This window comes from Barbus barbus (assembly GCF_936440315.1).
Source record: "Barbus barbus genome assembly, chromosome: 40".
Lineage (NCBI taxonomy): Eukaryota > Metazoa > Chordata > Actinopteri > Cypriniformes > Cyprinidae > Barbus > Barbus barbus.
This window is the reverse complement of record NC_136718.1, coordinates 25,384,998-25,402,120: the sequence shown is the minus strand read 5'-3', so window position 1 is coordinate 25,402,120 and position 17,123 is coordinate 25,384,998. Positions and strand designations below refer to the sequence as shown.

Below are 17,123 nucleotides of genomic sequence, written 5' to 3'. Positions count from 1 at the left end.
GATGCTAGAGTGTCCCAAGTTTGTTCAAACCTTGAAACTAAAGGATGAGCACTAGAGATGAGCAACTAGTCCACGCGCTAGGCCACGGCTTTAATTTAAATCGGTTAAATAATTTAATTTGGCTGACAGTCACCATAAAACAATTTCTGACTCAGAGGGCCTGTATAATATAAACCACACAAATGGTATGAATATGTGCTTTGACATCCATGACATCACGAATTACCCATGAGCCCTTGAATAGCATCTGTGGTCCAGATGAAGAGAGACAATGAGAAGAAAGTAGCGGTCTCAATTCACACATCTTTTTTCTCTCGTTCTATTTCTGTGAAGATTTTTTCTCTTTTTTTCTGTCAAATGTTATTAGTCTTTGTGCATCTGAGAGACGAGAAAGGACATTTTAAGGAACTAATATCTCATCATATCTGTTTAGTTTAGACCACAGCTCTTCAATTCCAGTCCTGGGGGGGCCGGCGTTCTGCAGACTTTAGTTCCAACCTAAATTAAACACACCTGTAAGTAATTTGCAAGTAATTCTGAACACCGTGAAAGACTTGTTCCAGGGTGTTTGATAAGGTTGGATCTGAAGTCTGCAGGACACCATCCCTCCGGGCCTGCAGTTGAAGAGTCCTGGTTTAGATTCAGTTTAAAAATATCACACATAATTTCATTAGGTTTACTTCTTGAATAGTGCAAATATCCATTAGCATCTTATATGAGCTATTTGTTAGCATCAAATTTAAATCATGCTTCATTGCATATTTTGACTTGGATAAACAACAAAAGTCACAGACATTTAGGTGGAGGCTCTAGTGGAGCATCAGTGAATGCATATTACTTACTGATGTTTTTAGGACAAATTAGCTTTACCTAAATGCTTGTTCCTAACCCAGACTTACCCACTTACACCCATAAACCGATAAGGCTCTGGTTCTCTGGAATTTGGACTTAAAGGTGAAGTTTGCAATTCCTGCACCACTTGAGCCACCAAACAGAATTGCAAACCTTAAATATTTTCAAGACCAACAGATAGTCCCGTGCATTGGATGCATTGGATGAGTCCATGCTGCTGTGTTGGGACGCTCATGCAAACGTAACAATGTTTAATAATGCCACAGAGTTTTAGGCCTACATTTTTTAGGGAAATCAACCTACAAATGGTTTACCTGCTGTTTGCGCATATTAAGGTAGGATAGAAGCATTTTAACATTTAAGAAATTCCACACTTCATTAAATACATTGCACACATGACTGGGTAAGCAGTAGCATTAGTTAAATGCTTGCTTTCCCACTTGTACCCATTAACTGATAAGGTAAGGTCTTGTTCTGAGTGGAAGTCGACTTGTCCAAACTGAATTAACGTTAAAAATTAACGTTTGCAATTTCTGCTCCACAAGAGTCACCAAACAGAATTGCAAATGTTCAACTTCAAATGTTTTCAAGCCCAACAGATAGTCCTGCACCAAACTCACGTAATCAGTTGAGTCCATAATGCTGAGTCGGCTGTTTGAGCAATGTTCAATAACAACATACTTTTCAGGAGAATTAACCTGAAAATGGTTTACCTGCTGTCTCTGTATATTAAGCTAGAATAGAAGCATTTTAACATCAAAGAAATTACACACTCCGACTTTAAATACAACATAAAGATGTATGATCTCAAACGCCTCACCACTACTAGCACTGAAGTCCACACTGCCAAATCCTCACATTTCCACAAAAAGATCAACAGCGCTCCAGACATGCGTAATCTCTTCAGAACATTTAATTCTCTCCTCTGTCCCCCTCCTCCACCTCCCTCCACTTTGATAACCGCTGACGACTTTGCCTCTTTTTTCACAGACAAAACTAGAACAATCAGTAACCAGTTCTCAACTCTACAGGACCTCCAATCAACCACATCCACTGCTCTAACTCCCATCTTCTCCTTCTGTCCCCTCACTGAGGCAGAAGTATCCAAACTTCTCCTCTCCAGCCATCCTACAACATGTCCTCTCGACCCAATCCCCTCACACCTTCTCCAAACAATCTCTCCCACACTCTTACCGGCACTCACACACATTATCAACACATCCCTCCTCACAGGCATCTTCCCCACAGCATTCAAGCAGGCTCGGGTAACCCCACTGATCAAAAAACCTACATTAAACACTTCTCTTTTAGAAAACTACAGACCTGTCTCTCTCCTTCCATTAGTAGGGAAAACACTCGAACGAGTTGTCTTCAACCAGCTCTCACGGTTTCTTTCACAGTACAACAAACTGGATGCTAAACAGTCAGGTTTCAGGAGTGGCCATTCAACAGAGACTGCGCTACTCTCAGTCACTGAAGCCCTGCGAATTGCAAAGGCCGATTCCAAATCATCAGTCCTCATTCTGCTGGATCTTTCTGCTGCTTTTGACACTGTCAATCATCAGATCCTCCTGTCTACCCTCTCATCACTGGGCATCACTGGGATTCCACTTCGCTGGTTTGAATCCTATCTCACCGGTAGATCTTTCAGGGTGGCCTAGGGAGGGGAAGTATCCAAACCACATCAACTGGTCACTGGAGTTCCTTAGGGATCGGTTCTTGGACCCCTCCTCTTCTCCACACACACTACATCGCTGGGTCCCATCATACATGCACATGGCTTCTCCTATCACTGCTACGCCGATGACACACAGCTCTATCTCTCTTTTCAACCAGATGACCCAACGGTAGCTGCACGGATCTCAGGCTGCCTGGCGGAGATCTCGGCATGGATGAAAGAACATCACCTACAGCTCAACCTGGCAAAGACTGAACTTCTTGTCTTCCCTGCCACTCCGACTCTACAGCATGACTTCACGATTCAGTTAGGCTCATCAATGATTACCCCATCAACTTAGGTCAGAAATCTTGGTGTAATCTTTGATGACCAGCTGACCTTCAAAGAGCACATTGCAAAGACTGCTCGATCCTGCAGGTTTGCACTACACAACATCAGAAAGATCAGGTCCTTTCTGACAAAGCATGCTGCACAACTTCTTGTCCAGGCCCTTGTCGTTTCTAGACTGGACTACTGCAATGCTCTTCTGGCTGGTCTGCCATCAAACACAATCAAACCTTTACAAATGATTCAGAATGCAGCGGCACGACTGATCTTCAACGAACCCAAAAGAGCGCATGTTACACCTCTCTTCATCTCCTTGCACTGGCTACCCGTGGCAGCTTGCATCAAGTTCAAGACACTGATGCTTGCATACAGAACTACCACCGGCTCAGCACCCTCCTACTTCCACTCACTATTACGAACCTACATCCCCTCCAGAAATCTGAGATCTGCTAGTGAGCGACGCCTTGTGGTACCATCACAGAGAGGCTCAAAATCACTCTCCAGAACATTCTCGTTCACCATTCCTGGCTGATGGAATAATCTTACCACCCCTATCCGGAATGCTGGATCCCTGTCAATCTTCAAGCAACAACTGAAAACTCATCTCTTTCGGCAGTAATTGACTTCATCCTAAACTCAAAAAAAAAAACCTCACTCTTTCCCTCTATCTTTCTCTCCCTCCCTTACTAGCTTGTACTTATTTGAACAATGACTGAGACTTGGTGTTACGAGCACTTCCTCTGCCTGATTGCCTCTTCAAGATGAATCTCTTTTTGTATTTCCCAACTGTAAGTCGCTTTGGATAAAAGCGCCTGCCAATTGACTAAATGTAAATGTAAGTTATACAGGCCTGAGGGCAGCAGAGCAGATTCGTAAGGAACTACAGCAGTCTGTTTTTGAGATCAAGTGAGCAGGAAGGCTTGTCCGCCTGTCAGCAAACACAGACAAGCTTTTACATGGTTTGAGAATGTCCACAGAGAGATGTCTGAGGAGCTGTGCTGGAAACCGGCTCTTTCATTACTAATCCAGACTTTCTGCTTTTCGTTTAAACAGATTTCTTCATCCTCCGCTTAAACAGATGACAAGCAAAAGGCAACAACGGTGGAGGCACAAAGTTACCGTTGTTCCCTCTCGTTCTTTCTGTTCTTTGAGTTACAAGTTCAGTGCAGGCCATAACTGTGCCTCGAAACTCTTTGTTGCTTGATTCAGTGTGGTTTTAAAAACAGACGGGATCTTAAACAACCGTGAAAAATAAAAGAGAATTATACTTCAAAGCTCAGTCAGCCATGTTTTTGACTGGTAGCACATGGGTGACCCTGTGAACTTTCACCTCTTTGGCAGTTCAAATTGAACACTGAACAGCCAATAACTTGTTTTTTGAGCGTCGCTATCATGAACAATCATGAAGAGATGCAGAGAAACCAGCCTGGTGGAAATTGGTTGCACTCTGGCCATCTGAAGTACCAAAAAATGTATGTTAAGAAGATCAGACTTGTGTGTAACCTGTCTCCCAATTTTACCAAGTAATCAGAGTAGACAGTTGGTGGAAGGTTTTTTTCTTTTTTCTTTTTGCATTGAACCAGTAAGAAACCACTTAGAAACCACCCAGAACACCCTAGCAACCACATAACTATGTGCTACTTAGCATTATAGCCATGCTTATTACAAATACAGCAACACTTTTGCATTTTGATAAATCCAGAATGTTGATAAACAAACAGTTACGAGTATAGCCATTGACTTCCACAGTATTTTTTCCATACTATGGAGATCAAAGGCTACCAGAAACTGCTTGGCTACCAGCATACTTCAGAATATCTTCTTTGGGATTTGTGAATAAAACATCACTAAAAACATTACTTGTAGCGCACCTGCCATCCAATAATCGCAATAAGCTTACTGCTTTGTTACTTTTGATATGAAACAATGTCTAAGCTCTCATATTCTGTCAGTATTTGGAACTTTAACGTGGCATGTTAGCAAGTTTTTGTTAGAGCCACCACTTAAATGTTTATATTTCCAAAATGAACTAGTACAGGAACATAATTTTATCATTGAAAAGTTGTCTTACGTGCATTTTAAATGCTTTTATACACCTTTGTTTGAGTGTTGATTAAACACATTTGATTAATTAACTATTTCCAGTTTTGGTTTTTAAAAGTTTAAAAGTTTAATTTTGGTTTCTGTGTCGCTACATTTCATCAGTTCATGCATTCCCTGGAAATCAAACCCATGACCTCGGCATGGCTAGCTATGTGCTCTTCTGTTTGCACTACAGGAATGTACAGTAGATCATAAACAATCTTCTGTAAGCTCAAACACGCAGTGTAATGATAGTCGAGCAGTTTTCTAATGATATACTTTAAGGCTTCAGGATGTTGTGCAATCATAATTCATGTGTGCTTGTGTAACTTCTTTACTGCAGGCTGTCCTGTATTGTTTGAAGGTGTTTTAGTTATTTTTAGCAGCACGTGTATTCTTTTCTTACTAATGGCAGCTTGAACAGCAGCCAGACAGTGTTTTGTATCTCAGTGAGTGTTTGATCTTTATATCATCTTTGTTATAGTGATGTTTCCAGATAAAGATCAAATGCTGTATAAACTGTAAGGCTATGCTATCAGCAGGCCTACACAAAATCTGTGCCTGTAGAAAGAGCTGCAGAGTTCTGCAGAAAATGAACACTCGTGAGTTTTACTGAGTGTTTTGCGGCCTTATGTCATGCTTCCCATGTTCGGGCTGGTCACCTCGTCCACTCCCAACCCTGAGGGTCACAACCTCCACCCCTCCACCTAGACCAGCGGCAGCTGTCGTTAATGTAGCACTGAATTCTAGAGGTCTAATCTTTCTAATCTTTTTTTTTTTAAAGAAATCCATGCTTTTATTCAGCAAGGATGCATAAAATTGATCACAAAGGACATTTCTAATGTTACAAAAGATTTCTATTTCAAATAAATGCTGTTCTTTTGAACTTTCTATTCATCTGTGAATCCTGAAAAAGAAAATGTGTCACAGTTTCCATAAAAATATGAAGCACCACAACTCTTTTCATCATTGATAACAATCAGAAATGCTGATCAGGCAGTAAATCAGTATATTAGAATGATTTCTGAAGATCATGTGACACTGAAGACTGGAGTAATGATGCTGAAAATTCAGCTTTGATTACAGCAATAAATGATTTTTACATATATTCAAATAGACACTGATTATTTTAAATTCTAAAAATATTTCACAATATTACTGTATTTTTGTAATCAAATAAATGCAGCCTTGGTGAGACTTGTTTCAAAAATATAAAAAAATCTTAAATGCCCAAAATCATTTAAATTGCAACAAATAGCTGAATCAGAGTCTTGAATGGAATCACTGAAACAGATCGTTTGAAGTTATTAATGAACTTGCCAACCTGTCAAAACATTTGCTGAAGTTTAAATCAGTGATGCTATTAAAACATCTCTGTCTGAACAAGAACAGATTGTGAAATTTGTATAATAGCATGCTCTTCTTTTGGAAATTTAATGGCCTAAAAAAAACATGTTTAATAAATTGACATATGCACCATTACTTTGTATATCTTCTAGATCGAAATCATTTAAATATATTGTATTTGCTATTTATCACCCAGTCTGAATCACTGTTGCTTATGTTTCCCCCTCAATCTCTCTTCCTGCGATCTTATTTTATCTTTTCCATCTCACACAAATAGATGCAAATGCCAAAATACTCCCACCAGCTTAGATCAGGTTTCCTTCAGGAGAAAAGCAGCTCACCGCAGGCTAACCTGAATGACTTGTGAGTTCATCTAAACCAGCCTGAACCTGAAGTCTCTATGTCCACCTCTTCCTCACTGTATCTCTGTATCTGTACAGTCTTCAGTGAGAGAAGAGCCCTGCAGAAATCTGGAAATGACCGATTAAGACTAGAGCGAAAGATAGAGAGTCGCTCAGAGCGCAAGAACAGACATGCCGACCGATTCAATGAAAAGAGAGAGCAGCACGTTTACAATCGCATACAAAATTCTTTATGTTTGAACATTTGCATTTCCTTCCTTTTGAACTTCCTTTGCTGCTTCCAAATGTCCTTCCTTCATTTTTGGTTTCCTTCTGAATAAACTCCTTTCATTCTACAGGAAATTTCATAGCAGCTTGTTTCCGCCATGGAATAAAAAAACAAAACAAAAGATAATTATACATTTTTATTTCACAATTCTGACTTTTTCTTGCAATTCTAGGTTTATATCTTAAAATTATGACTTTTTTCCAATAAAAATCCAAGACAAATGTCAGAATTACGAATTGCGAGATGGAAACTCAGAATTTTGTGATGCAAATTCAGAATACAGAGAAAAAAGCCATAACTACGAGATACAACACTGCAAGATTTAAACTCACAATTGCGAGATAAAGTCAGAATTGCAAGATATAATGTCAGAGTTATGAGGAAAAAGTCATAATTGCGAGAAAAAAAATAATTAAAATTGCGAGATATTAATTTAGAACTACGAGAAAGTCGCAATTTGAGAAATAAAAGTCAGAATGACCAGATTTAAACTCAGAATTACAAGATTTTAACTAAGAATTATAAAAAAATAGTCAGAATTGCAAGATGTAAACTTAGAATTTTGAGCAAAAAAAAAAAAAAAGAGTATAACTTGCAATTATGATATATGATCTCATATATTATACGATACATGATAAAAAAATAATGTTGCAAACAAGCTGCCATAAAAATCTCACACACACTCAAACCTCTTTTCCTTTTCTTCTTCTCTTGTAAGTTGATTTGGATGAAGCATCTGCTAAATGCATAAATATAAACTTTGTTCACTATATGAAAATACACTGTTTAATCTGCTTATAAACGCTCAGTAATTCACAAGCCAATCATATATTATAGCTCATGATAAAAGCATTATTATACAAAAATGGCCCTTTAGTGCCTGTAAAATATTTTATGAGTTTGCTCATTGCTCACTTCTCGTTTCTTCCCCCATCACTCTTTCTCTGTGTGTTTATATCCAATCTACATAGGCATTTCACACAGTCTCAGTTTCATATTAACAGTAAAATATGCACACTGGCAGATCGTTGATCGGTGAAAACAAACAAAACGCAGTCAAACTGAAGAACTGAAAAGCCTTATTACAAACTATTTACCCTGAGTATTAAACTGGAATACAAGGAAATATTTCAACATCCAAAGGAAACGTGTTAGCTTTAAATTAAAGCAGAACTCTTGAGTCCATGCAGAAGTTCAGAGGTCAAAGGTCAGAGGTGAGACGGTGAAGGGTGAGTGTACCTGGAGCTGCTGATGGCTCTTCTGCTGACAGCAGCGCCGCACATGTTGACAGGAGGAGGACGAGGAATCTCCTGTGGAAATCAACAACAAACACTTAATCATAAAACACCAGCATACTGTACACTGTGTTTGGGAGAAAAATCTAATTGTGGAAACCAGTTCTGAAAAATTGAACTGGTCTGATAGTGGCAGACTGATTAATGACTGAATTGCAACGTTTCTGATAAAAAGTGCAACTGCAATTTAAAATTTGATTTTAAAAAGATTTTTGGCTTGCTCTTTTTGTTTGTAGGGCTGCAGTTTACAATTTGGCCAAAACTTAGTGATTATATATCAATATGGCTATAATAATAATAATAAATATAAATAAAAATTGCAAAATGAAAAATATTTATATTATTAAAATGATCATAATATTATTAAAATTAAATTATTTATATTGATATAAATACAAATATGTAATAATATAATATAAATATTATTGTGCTGATAAAAATGTAGTACATAAATATAATAATACTAGTAATAATTATTTTATTTTACATTACAACAGTAGGCTTTTTTAAATGTCTTCATCTTCAAATATTAAAACATACTTTTATTTTGAAAGAATACTGCAGGGTTGAAACTTTTTTCTGTTTCAGGATTATGTTTTTATTTTGATTAATCGTGCCGCCTTAGTGTAGTATGTACTGCAAATCACATGCTGTTTCTTAATCATATCATTATATATGCACCATTCCGTATTAAACATTTCAGACTGATCAAACTATGTTGCATTAAATTTAGTAGGTTAATTCGCTGTTGCATATTTAACCCAATTTTTGCTATTGTAGGTATAACATGTCTTAAAAATATTTTCCACTGGAATCGGAAAGATAAACGTTTCCCTTTAAATGACTACTGATTGAATTACTGTATTGACCAGACAGGTCGTCTTATATTCAGGATCCTCAAATCTGGCCCATGAGATCCACTTTCCTGCAGAGTTTAGCTCTAACACTAATCAAACACACCTGAGCTGCTAATCAATGTCTTCAAGATCATTAGAAAATCACAGGTAGGTGCGTTTGATCAGGGTTGGAGCTAAACTCTGCAGCAGATTGGACCTCCAGGGAAAGATTTGAGGAAGCCTGGTCTAGACTTTGACATGTCAATAATACACCCACAAAAACAGGTGGCGCCAAACACGCATAAAATGAGTGTGCCATGAAATACGTAATGTGTTGTAATAATGTTAGAAGATCGCGAGTGAGTGAGTCTTGACTGTCATGTTAGTCTAATGGGAACAAACTTCCTCTGTAAGTGATTTTAAAACATAAGACAGTACCCAGATTTGAAGACTACAATAACATTTCACTTCTACTGTTAATACAGTTTTGGTATAGGCTGTATAAGATGGATAAATGAACATGGCTAAATGTTATATAATTCAGATGGGCCACCTGTTATTTTTATGGTATATCAAACAGTGTATATTTTTAAATGTAATTGTTGGCACATTTTACCAGTATTTACCATACTTTCAAAACAAAAATTAAAATAGGAAAAATATGCAATATGACAATAATTTTATTTTTTCATGAAAACACAAGATTTGGTTTTCAAAAATCTTTTTCCAAAAGCTTCATCTGGAAAAAGGAGGGTTGTCTTATAATCAGGGTCATCTTATATTTGGGTCAATACGGTAATTCATAACCAATTAATTTTCCGACCCCATTTTCCAGTTATTTTCTTGCTTTAATCACTTGCCCTAATCACTTCGTTCTTTAAAAAAAGACTACTCTTATGTCATTTTGCACCTCCAATAAATTCATAGATTTAACAAGATATTTGCACTGATTTGTAAAGACTGCTCGTTTTGCACATATAATGCTGAATTGGTTTTTGAAGGCTAGTTTTGACTGGAATTCCGGCCAAAATAAAGGCCTTCACACAAACCGCCAAAATCTGACCCACATCACTGCGACCTTCACACCAAACCGAAAGTGAGCACTCATGTACAGTAAAGCCATGCATGATGCTTTCATTGTTTTCCAGTGTGAATTGAAAGCATCAGACGTGTTTAAGACATTCCTGATGTACGTGAATCCCTCAGGCCTGAATTCCTGCTGGAAGCCTGTTCTCCAGAGACTCACTACAGGAACCCAGCATGTGCTCCTCAGATGTACAGAATCAACAGAACACAGTCCAGAATCAAACAGTAAACCAATCGAGGCCATGCGATAAGAGATGTTCATATAAAACGCCCTTAATCACAGTAAAATCATGGTAACACCTCATCCTAACTAGGAGCGATGCAACACGTTTCCTGCAACTAATACACTGACACCAATCAGAATACATGAGAATTTGATCCAATAAGATTCCACTGTGGGCGGGGCTACAAACCAGAAACCTAACATAGATCTTCTTGTGCAACAGTGATTTTAAAAGACATAAAACTCATTAACAATTACAATTATGCTAAACCGATCTTCCAAGCATGATTTCTGTAGGCTACATCACTTTAAACATGCCGTAATCAGAGTCTGAACCGGTTTTATATTTGTCTGATAATTGATGACAATAAAATAGATACTGAAATCATAATAAGCACCATGAACAAATTACAGAGAGAAAGTGTACTGAGTTCAAACCTTTGACCAAGATGACCAACTACACTATGTGACCTGTACTACATGAATGCTAATACACACTAGCTAGACATTAATGTATTAGGCAACGTTGTAAACATTATTCTGCATTATTATCACATGGCCTCATGTTGCTTGTTTAATTAAGCTATTCAAAAATAGTAATAATAATAATGAATAATAATAATCATAAAAAGAAATTTAGACTGCATTGCATATACAGTTGTTACTGTTTACTAAAACAAAAAAAAATATTTGTAAATTGCATTTAGGATGAAAAAATTATAAATATTTGATACAATTTTTTATCTAAAAATAGAAACGTGGCACTGGAAACTATATAAAATACATTCAAGTTGAAATATTATTATTACTAAAACTAGACCTGAAATAAAAAATGAAGAGTACAAAGAAATATTTACTAAAAACAGTTTATTGTAAAAATAGCATGAATATATTTAAAACTGTAGTAGGATGTATTGCATTTTGCAATTGTAAGTATAATGTCTTAAAAATATATATGTTAGTGGGGTCAAAAAAAACAAACTTGTTTACCCTTTGAATTAATTCTGACTGAATTCATTATTAATGTTCTGATCTCATTGGCAAATATTTTCATGTTTTAATCATAAAATCATTGATCAGTTTCTCGTTAAACAAGAATATTTTATCTTATGTATTTTTTTGCATCTTCTATATTGATTTAAAAATGTTCAGATATCTGTATTAAAAACACTTTTTGCAGCGATACTGCATAAATATGAAAAAAGACAACATTTTTTAACAAAATTTAAATGTTTCCTTGAAAACTAGCTGACATAACATACAATAATTAAAGCTAAATAAATATGTAATAAAAAACCAAAACTAATAAAAGTTTTTTTTTTTCAAAACTTCAATTAAAATAAACTAAAAACAAAAGCGAAGTCGAAATATTAATATATACTATTAAAGTACATAAATAATACTAAAATATTATTCTTTATAGCGTAGTATGACATTTTCATTTCTCATGTGAATTATACTGTCACAGGAGGACCCCCCAAAACACGCTCGCCCTCCCAAACCGAGCTTTCACACACATTCAACAGCTGAAGTACATGAGTCTGTCATAGTGCATTCATGTTATGTGATGTCTATGGCTGTTTTTTGCAATACCATAATATATTAATGTATGTTTACAATCTATGTTTACATATACAGTGCCCTCCAAAAGTATTGGAACAGTAAAGACAAAATTGCTCTGTTGGCTGTGGAGTCAAGACATTTACAAATATGATTAAAAAATGAATATGAGACACAACTACAGAATTTGACATTTTATTATTGGGTAATTCAACACATAGATGTTTTACCAGCTAAGAAGTTCAGCACTTTTAGAGTTTCATCCCTCTATCTGATGTGAGCATAAGTATTGGAGCAGTTGCCTCACAGGTCTTTCTAAGTGATCAGCTGTGTCCTGTTGCATTAATTCTTCAGATATTAAAAGCAGGGAATGTGTCGTATCAGTTATATCCATTACTTCTGTATTCTGAATCTTGCATTCAATGATGACACACACAAACCAGGATGAAGATGAGGGAGCTGACTTTGAGAGAAAAGCAAGCAATTTGGATGCTAAAAGAAAAGAGGAAGTCAATTAGAGCTCTAGCAAAAACAAAGGGCATGGAGAAATCAAGAGTTTGGAAACCACCAGCAACACCAGCAACCAACAACTACCTGATCGGCTGAGAAAACAACAGTAGTTGATGACAGACAAATCATAAAAGCTGTGAAAATGAACCCTAAAAGACATGTCTGTAAAATCACCAACAACTTCCAGAAAGCTGGGGTGATGCTCTGACAATCTACTGTCCTCAGGAGACTTTGACACAGAATTACAGATGCTACACAGCAAGATGCAAACCTCTGACCAGCACCAAAAATAGAAAGGCAAGATTAGAGTTGGCAAAAAAGCACAGAAGAGTTTTGGAACTGTGTTTATGGACCGATGAGACAAAGATTAACCTTTATCTAAGTGATGGGAAAGCAAAAATGTGGAGAAAAAAGGGAACGCGATGATCCCAAGCATACAGCCTCATCTGTAAAGCATGGTGGAGGTGGTGTCATGGCATGGGGATGCATGGCTGTCTCTGGAACAGGCCCTCTCAACTTTACTGATGACTTAATGTATGATGACAGTAGCAGAATGAATTTGGAAGGGTACAAAACCATCTTGCCTACCAATATTCAAGAAAATGCCACCAGATTCATTGGGAAGTGCTTCATATTGCATCAGGACAATGACCCAAAACACCCTGCCAGTTCAGTCAAGGAATTTATAAGGGCAAAGAAATGGAAAGTCTTAGATTGCCCAAGTCAATCTCCAGATTTAACCCTTTAACGTGCATTGTAACCACACGGTTGACCTTTTTTGCAATCAAATTACTGTAATTAAAACTCACCAAATCCCATTTTTGGCTGTTTGTCCTTATACCCCTCATTGAATAGAGTGTGTTATTGCAATTATATCCACTGGGTGGCACTGCAGCAAAAATATATTGTTGCCGAAAAGCCGCGACAAAACCGAGAATGTATTGATGTGACGCCTCCCTTCTAACACTAGCTGCAAATGATGTTAAAAGTTGAGATAAAAAAAATAATAATCGGATTTCATGTTCTAGACCTCCTAATAGTATATGTTGTTATGGCAGAAACGTGGTGATAAAATGTATCTCTGTTTTTACTTTAGAATAAGTGCTCAACTGCTCGGATGAGTTGCCCAGTCAGGGTAAAATGAACTGAACGCTACCTATATTTCAGCAACGCGATCATAACTCGGTATAGCACTGCACAAGATCATAGATGAAGTTGTTCCTTTGTTTGAACAAAAAACAATGCTTTGTTACATATCACACCATATCATTTTAATAATTTGTTCTATTATATTTCTGTTATATTGACTATATATATATATATATATATATATATATATATATATACACACACATCTATTTATATTGACTATATGGCCTTTTACCTTACATTTTATCCAGATTGTCACTAATCTATCATTTATAATTTTTTATTATTTGTAATGTAAATGTTTATTGTTTTTATTGTCATTATTTTGTTTTGATGTATTTGTTTATTTACTTTAAATTATTAGATTTTTATTACATATAATGTTGATTTTTTTTTTTTTACAGTGGATTGTTGTGTTATAATAAGAACAGGGTTTTTTAATATATAATCATAGGTAAATCATGGGTATTGTTAACATATTCTTGTCAGAGAGTCACAATCACAGTCACCGCCGTCATCAGCAATCACCAGATCACTGTCACCTGAATTCTAATCACCCGCACCTGCAGTCCCTCATCAGGGCTCCCCATAAGTACCACGCATTCTCTGACACTCATCGTCCTGTCTACCATTCACTACCCCGAACAGTCACCAGACCCAGTGTGCACTTACCTGTGTGTACTTACCTTTCAGATCTTCAGCGATCTCTCCACGAATCTCCTACGAAAGATCCCGTTGTTCCTGGTTCCCGCTCTCCTGCGATCCTGCAACAAGAATACTCTCATCAGTTTACAGCTAAGACCCATTGCACTGTTCCATCTCCAAGACACTTATCTGCCATCCGTTCCTCACCATCTGCTCCCATTTCTGATAATAAATCATCCTGCTGTTTCACTTACCTATTGTTCCCGACTCTGTTTGTGACAGAAGACCGGACCAACACCTACACTCCCATGGATCCCCAGCCTTCGTCCCCATCCAAAATCCTGGAGGAGCTGGTTAACACTCTTCAGGCTTTGCTCATGCCAGCTCCAACCCCTCAATCTGCCTCTGCCAGTCCCATGGCATTACCAGCTGCCTTTGCGGGTTATTCGGCTGAGTGTGGTGGCTTTCTTCTACAATTGACATTGTATTTCGAGATGCAGCCACAGAAATCTCCCACTGAGCGCTCCAAGTTAGCCTCAGCGCTTATCGGCAGGGATTGGGGACCAGTATTGAGTGCTCAGATGGCGATATATGACGATTCCGTAGGACTGGAAAGCTTTATGCAAATGGCCAACCAAATCTCCCAACGCTTGTCTGCCTGCCACACCGCCGAAGCCACTCACCAGTCAGTATCACCTGCCAATGGTTCCCCAGTACCAGAACCCATGCAAGTTGACAATGCTCGTCTCTCCAGCCACGAACGTGCCCGCCGAATGGCAGCTGGGCTTTGCCTCTACTGTGCTTCAGCTGACCATTTCATCAGGTCCTGCCCCATCAAACTCCCACGTCCAGCGGTGAGTACTCTCCAGATAGACCCTGTAATTGCCAAGCTTTCTGTGCTTACTGTACAACTATTCACTCCAGCCAACTCCATTTCAGCCTCCGCCCTTGTCGACTCGGGCTCCTCGGGCAAGACCTCCTGAGCCATTTACACCTGCCCCGCGAATGACATGCCCGGGAGCTCCGAGTCGAAACAATCAATGGAAAGCCGCTAGGACGAAGATCGGCAAGATGCATGAGGAGGAGCTCAAGTTTCTGGTACTGGAGGGACCAACCGTGGATATCATCCTGGGACGCCCCTGGCTCATACTCCATTCTCCAGAGATCAGATGGGAATCTAGTGAGGTAATTCGCAGGAGCGAATTTTGTCATCAACAGTGTCTCAAGAAACTTCCAGTTCCACGTCCACCTCTTAAGTTACCCGCCGCTCAGGTCGCCTCGACACGGGTTGAGAGTCCCGAGTCCAGCAAGACTCCCGAGATACCATCTGATTATAGGGTGTTCCAGGATGTCTTCAGCAAGCAGGCAGCCACCCAGTTACCACCTCATTGGCCATGGGACTGTGCCATAGATCTGCTGCCTGGATATAAACTCCCCAAGGGTAGAGTTTATCCACTGTCCATCCCGGAGCGCAAGGCTATGGAGGAGTACATCAAGGATGCTCTTAATCAAGGTTACATCAAGCCATCCAGTTCACCAGCGGCATCTAAATTCTTCTTCGTGGGTAAGAAGGACGGGGGCTTGAGGCCTTGCATTGATTATCGAGCTCTAAATTCCCAGACTGTCAAGCTCCCATATCCACTTCCCCTGGTCCCGGCCACTCTCGAGGAACTCCGTGGGGCCCGCATCTTCTCTAAGCTGGACCTGCAAAGCGTGTACAACCTCGTTCGGATCCGGGAGGGCAATGAGCGGAAGACGGAATTCATTACTCCCTCCGGCCACTATGAATATCTTGTAATGCCATATAGTCTTGCCAACTCCCCCTCCGTCTTCCAGGAGTTCATGAACGAGGTGTTCCGGGAGTTCCTCCACCACTTCGTGATAGTCTATATGGATGACATCCTTATTTACTCCCGGAACCTGGCCAACCATCGCCACCACGTTAAGCAGGTCATCCAAAGACTCCGGCAGTTCCATCTGTACCTCAAGCTAGAGAAATGCGAGTTCCATCGCCCCACAGTGCAGTTCCTCGGCTACATTCTCGGAGAGGAGGGTATCCAAATGGACCAGGGGAAGGTAACGGCAGTCTCTGAATGACTGACTCCCCAGTCTGTTAAGGAACTGCAGAGATTCCTTGGATTCACCAATTTCTATCGCCGATTCATTAAGGGTATCAGTTTACTCACAGCCCCGCTTACCTCCCTGCTCCGCGGGAAGCCCAAGTCCCTGTCCTGGAGTTCCAATGCCTCCATTCAGCACAGCCCCCATCCTTCGTCATCCAGACCCCCATGTACCATTCGTAGTGGAGGTGGACATTCACATCACATTCACATCACCCGCACCTGCAGTCCCTCATCAGCGCTCCCCAAAAGTACCACGCTCTCTCTGACACTCATCGTCCGGTCACCAGACCCAGTGTGCACTTACCTGTGTATACTTGCCTTTCAGACCTTCAGCGATCTCTCCACGAATCTCCTACGAAAGAACTTGTTGTTCCTGGTTCCCGCTCTCCTGCGATCCTGCAACAAGAATACTCTCATCAGTTTACAGGTAAGACCCATTGCACTGTTCCATCTCCAAGACACTTACCTGCCATCCATTCCTCACTGTCTGCTCCCATTTCTGATAAATCATCCTGTTGTTTCACTTACCTGTTGCTCCCGACTCTGTTTGTGACAATTCTACTGTCTAATGTTTTTATACACAAACCTTAAACTTCAGTTGCACAATTGTGAAAAATCCATTAATGCACTATACTTTTTAGTTCATGCCGAGAATGACCCTAAATGGGCAAGTCAACCGGCTTGGTTGACGTGTATCCGCTTGGTGAATGGGTCCTCTGAAAAAGAAAAAGAAAAATGAAAATTTGCTCACTGTGGTGTCAGGAACACAATTTTAACAAA

At 39.0% G+C, this 17,123-nt stretch overlaps 1 protein-coding gene across 1 annotated transcript in view; it reads right to left on the bottom strand.

The window, feature by feature from the left end:
* col24a1 (collagen type XXIV alpha 1 chain) overlaps positions 1 to 10,377 on the bottom strand; it is a gene marked incomplete at its 5' end in the record, with an annotated part of 101,198 nt that extends 90,821 nt beyond the window's left edge. Inside the window, 2 exons of the mRNA XM_079400418.1 lie at positions 8,156 to 8,226; positions 10,241 to 10,377. Coding sequence (XP_079256544.1) covers positions 8,156 to 8,226; positions 10,241 to 10,377 — 208 coding nt within the window. The remainder of the gene's footprint in view (positions 1 to 8,155; positions 8,227 to 10,240) is intronic.
* Positions 10,378 to 17,123: the final 6,746 nt, after the last annotated feature.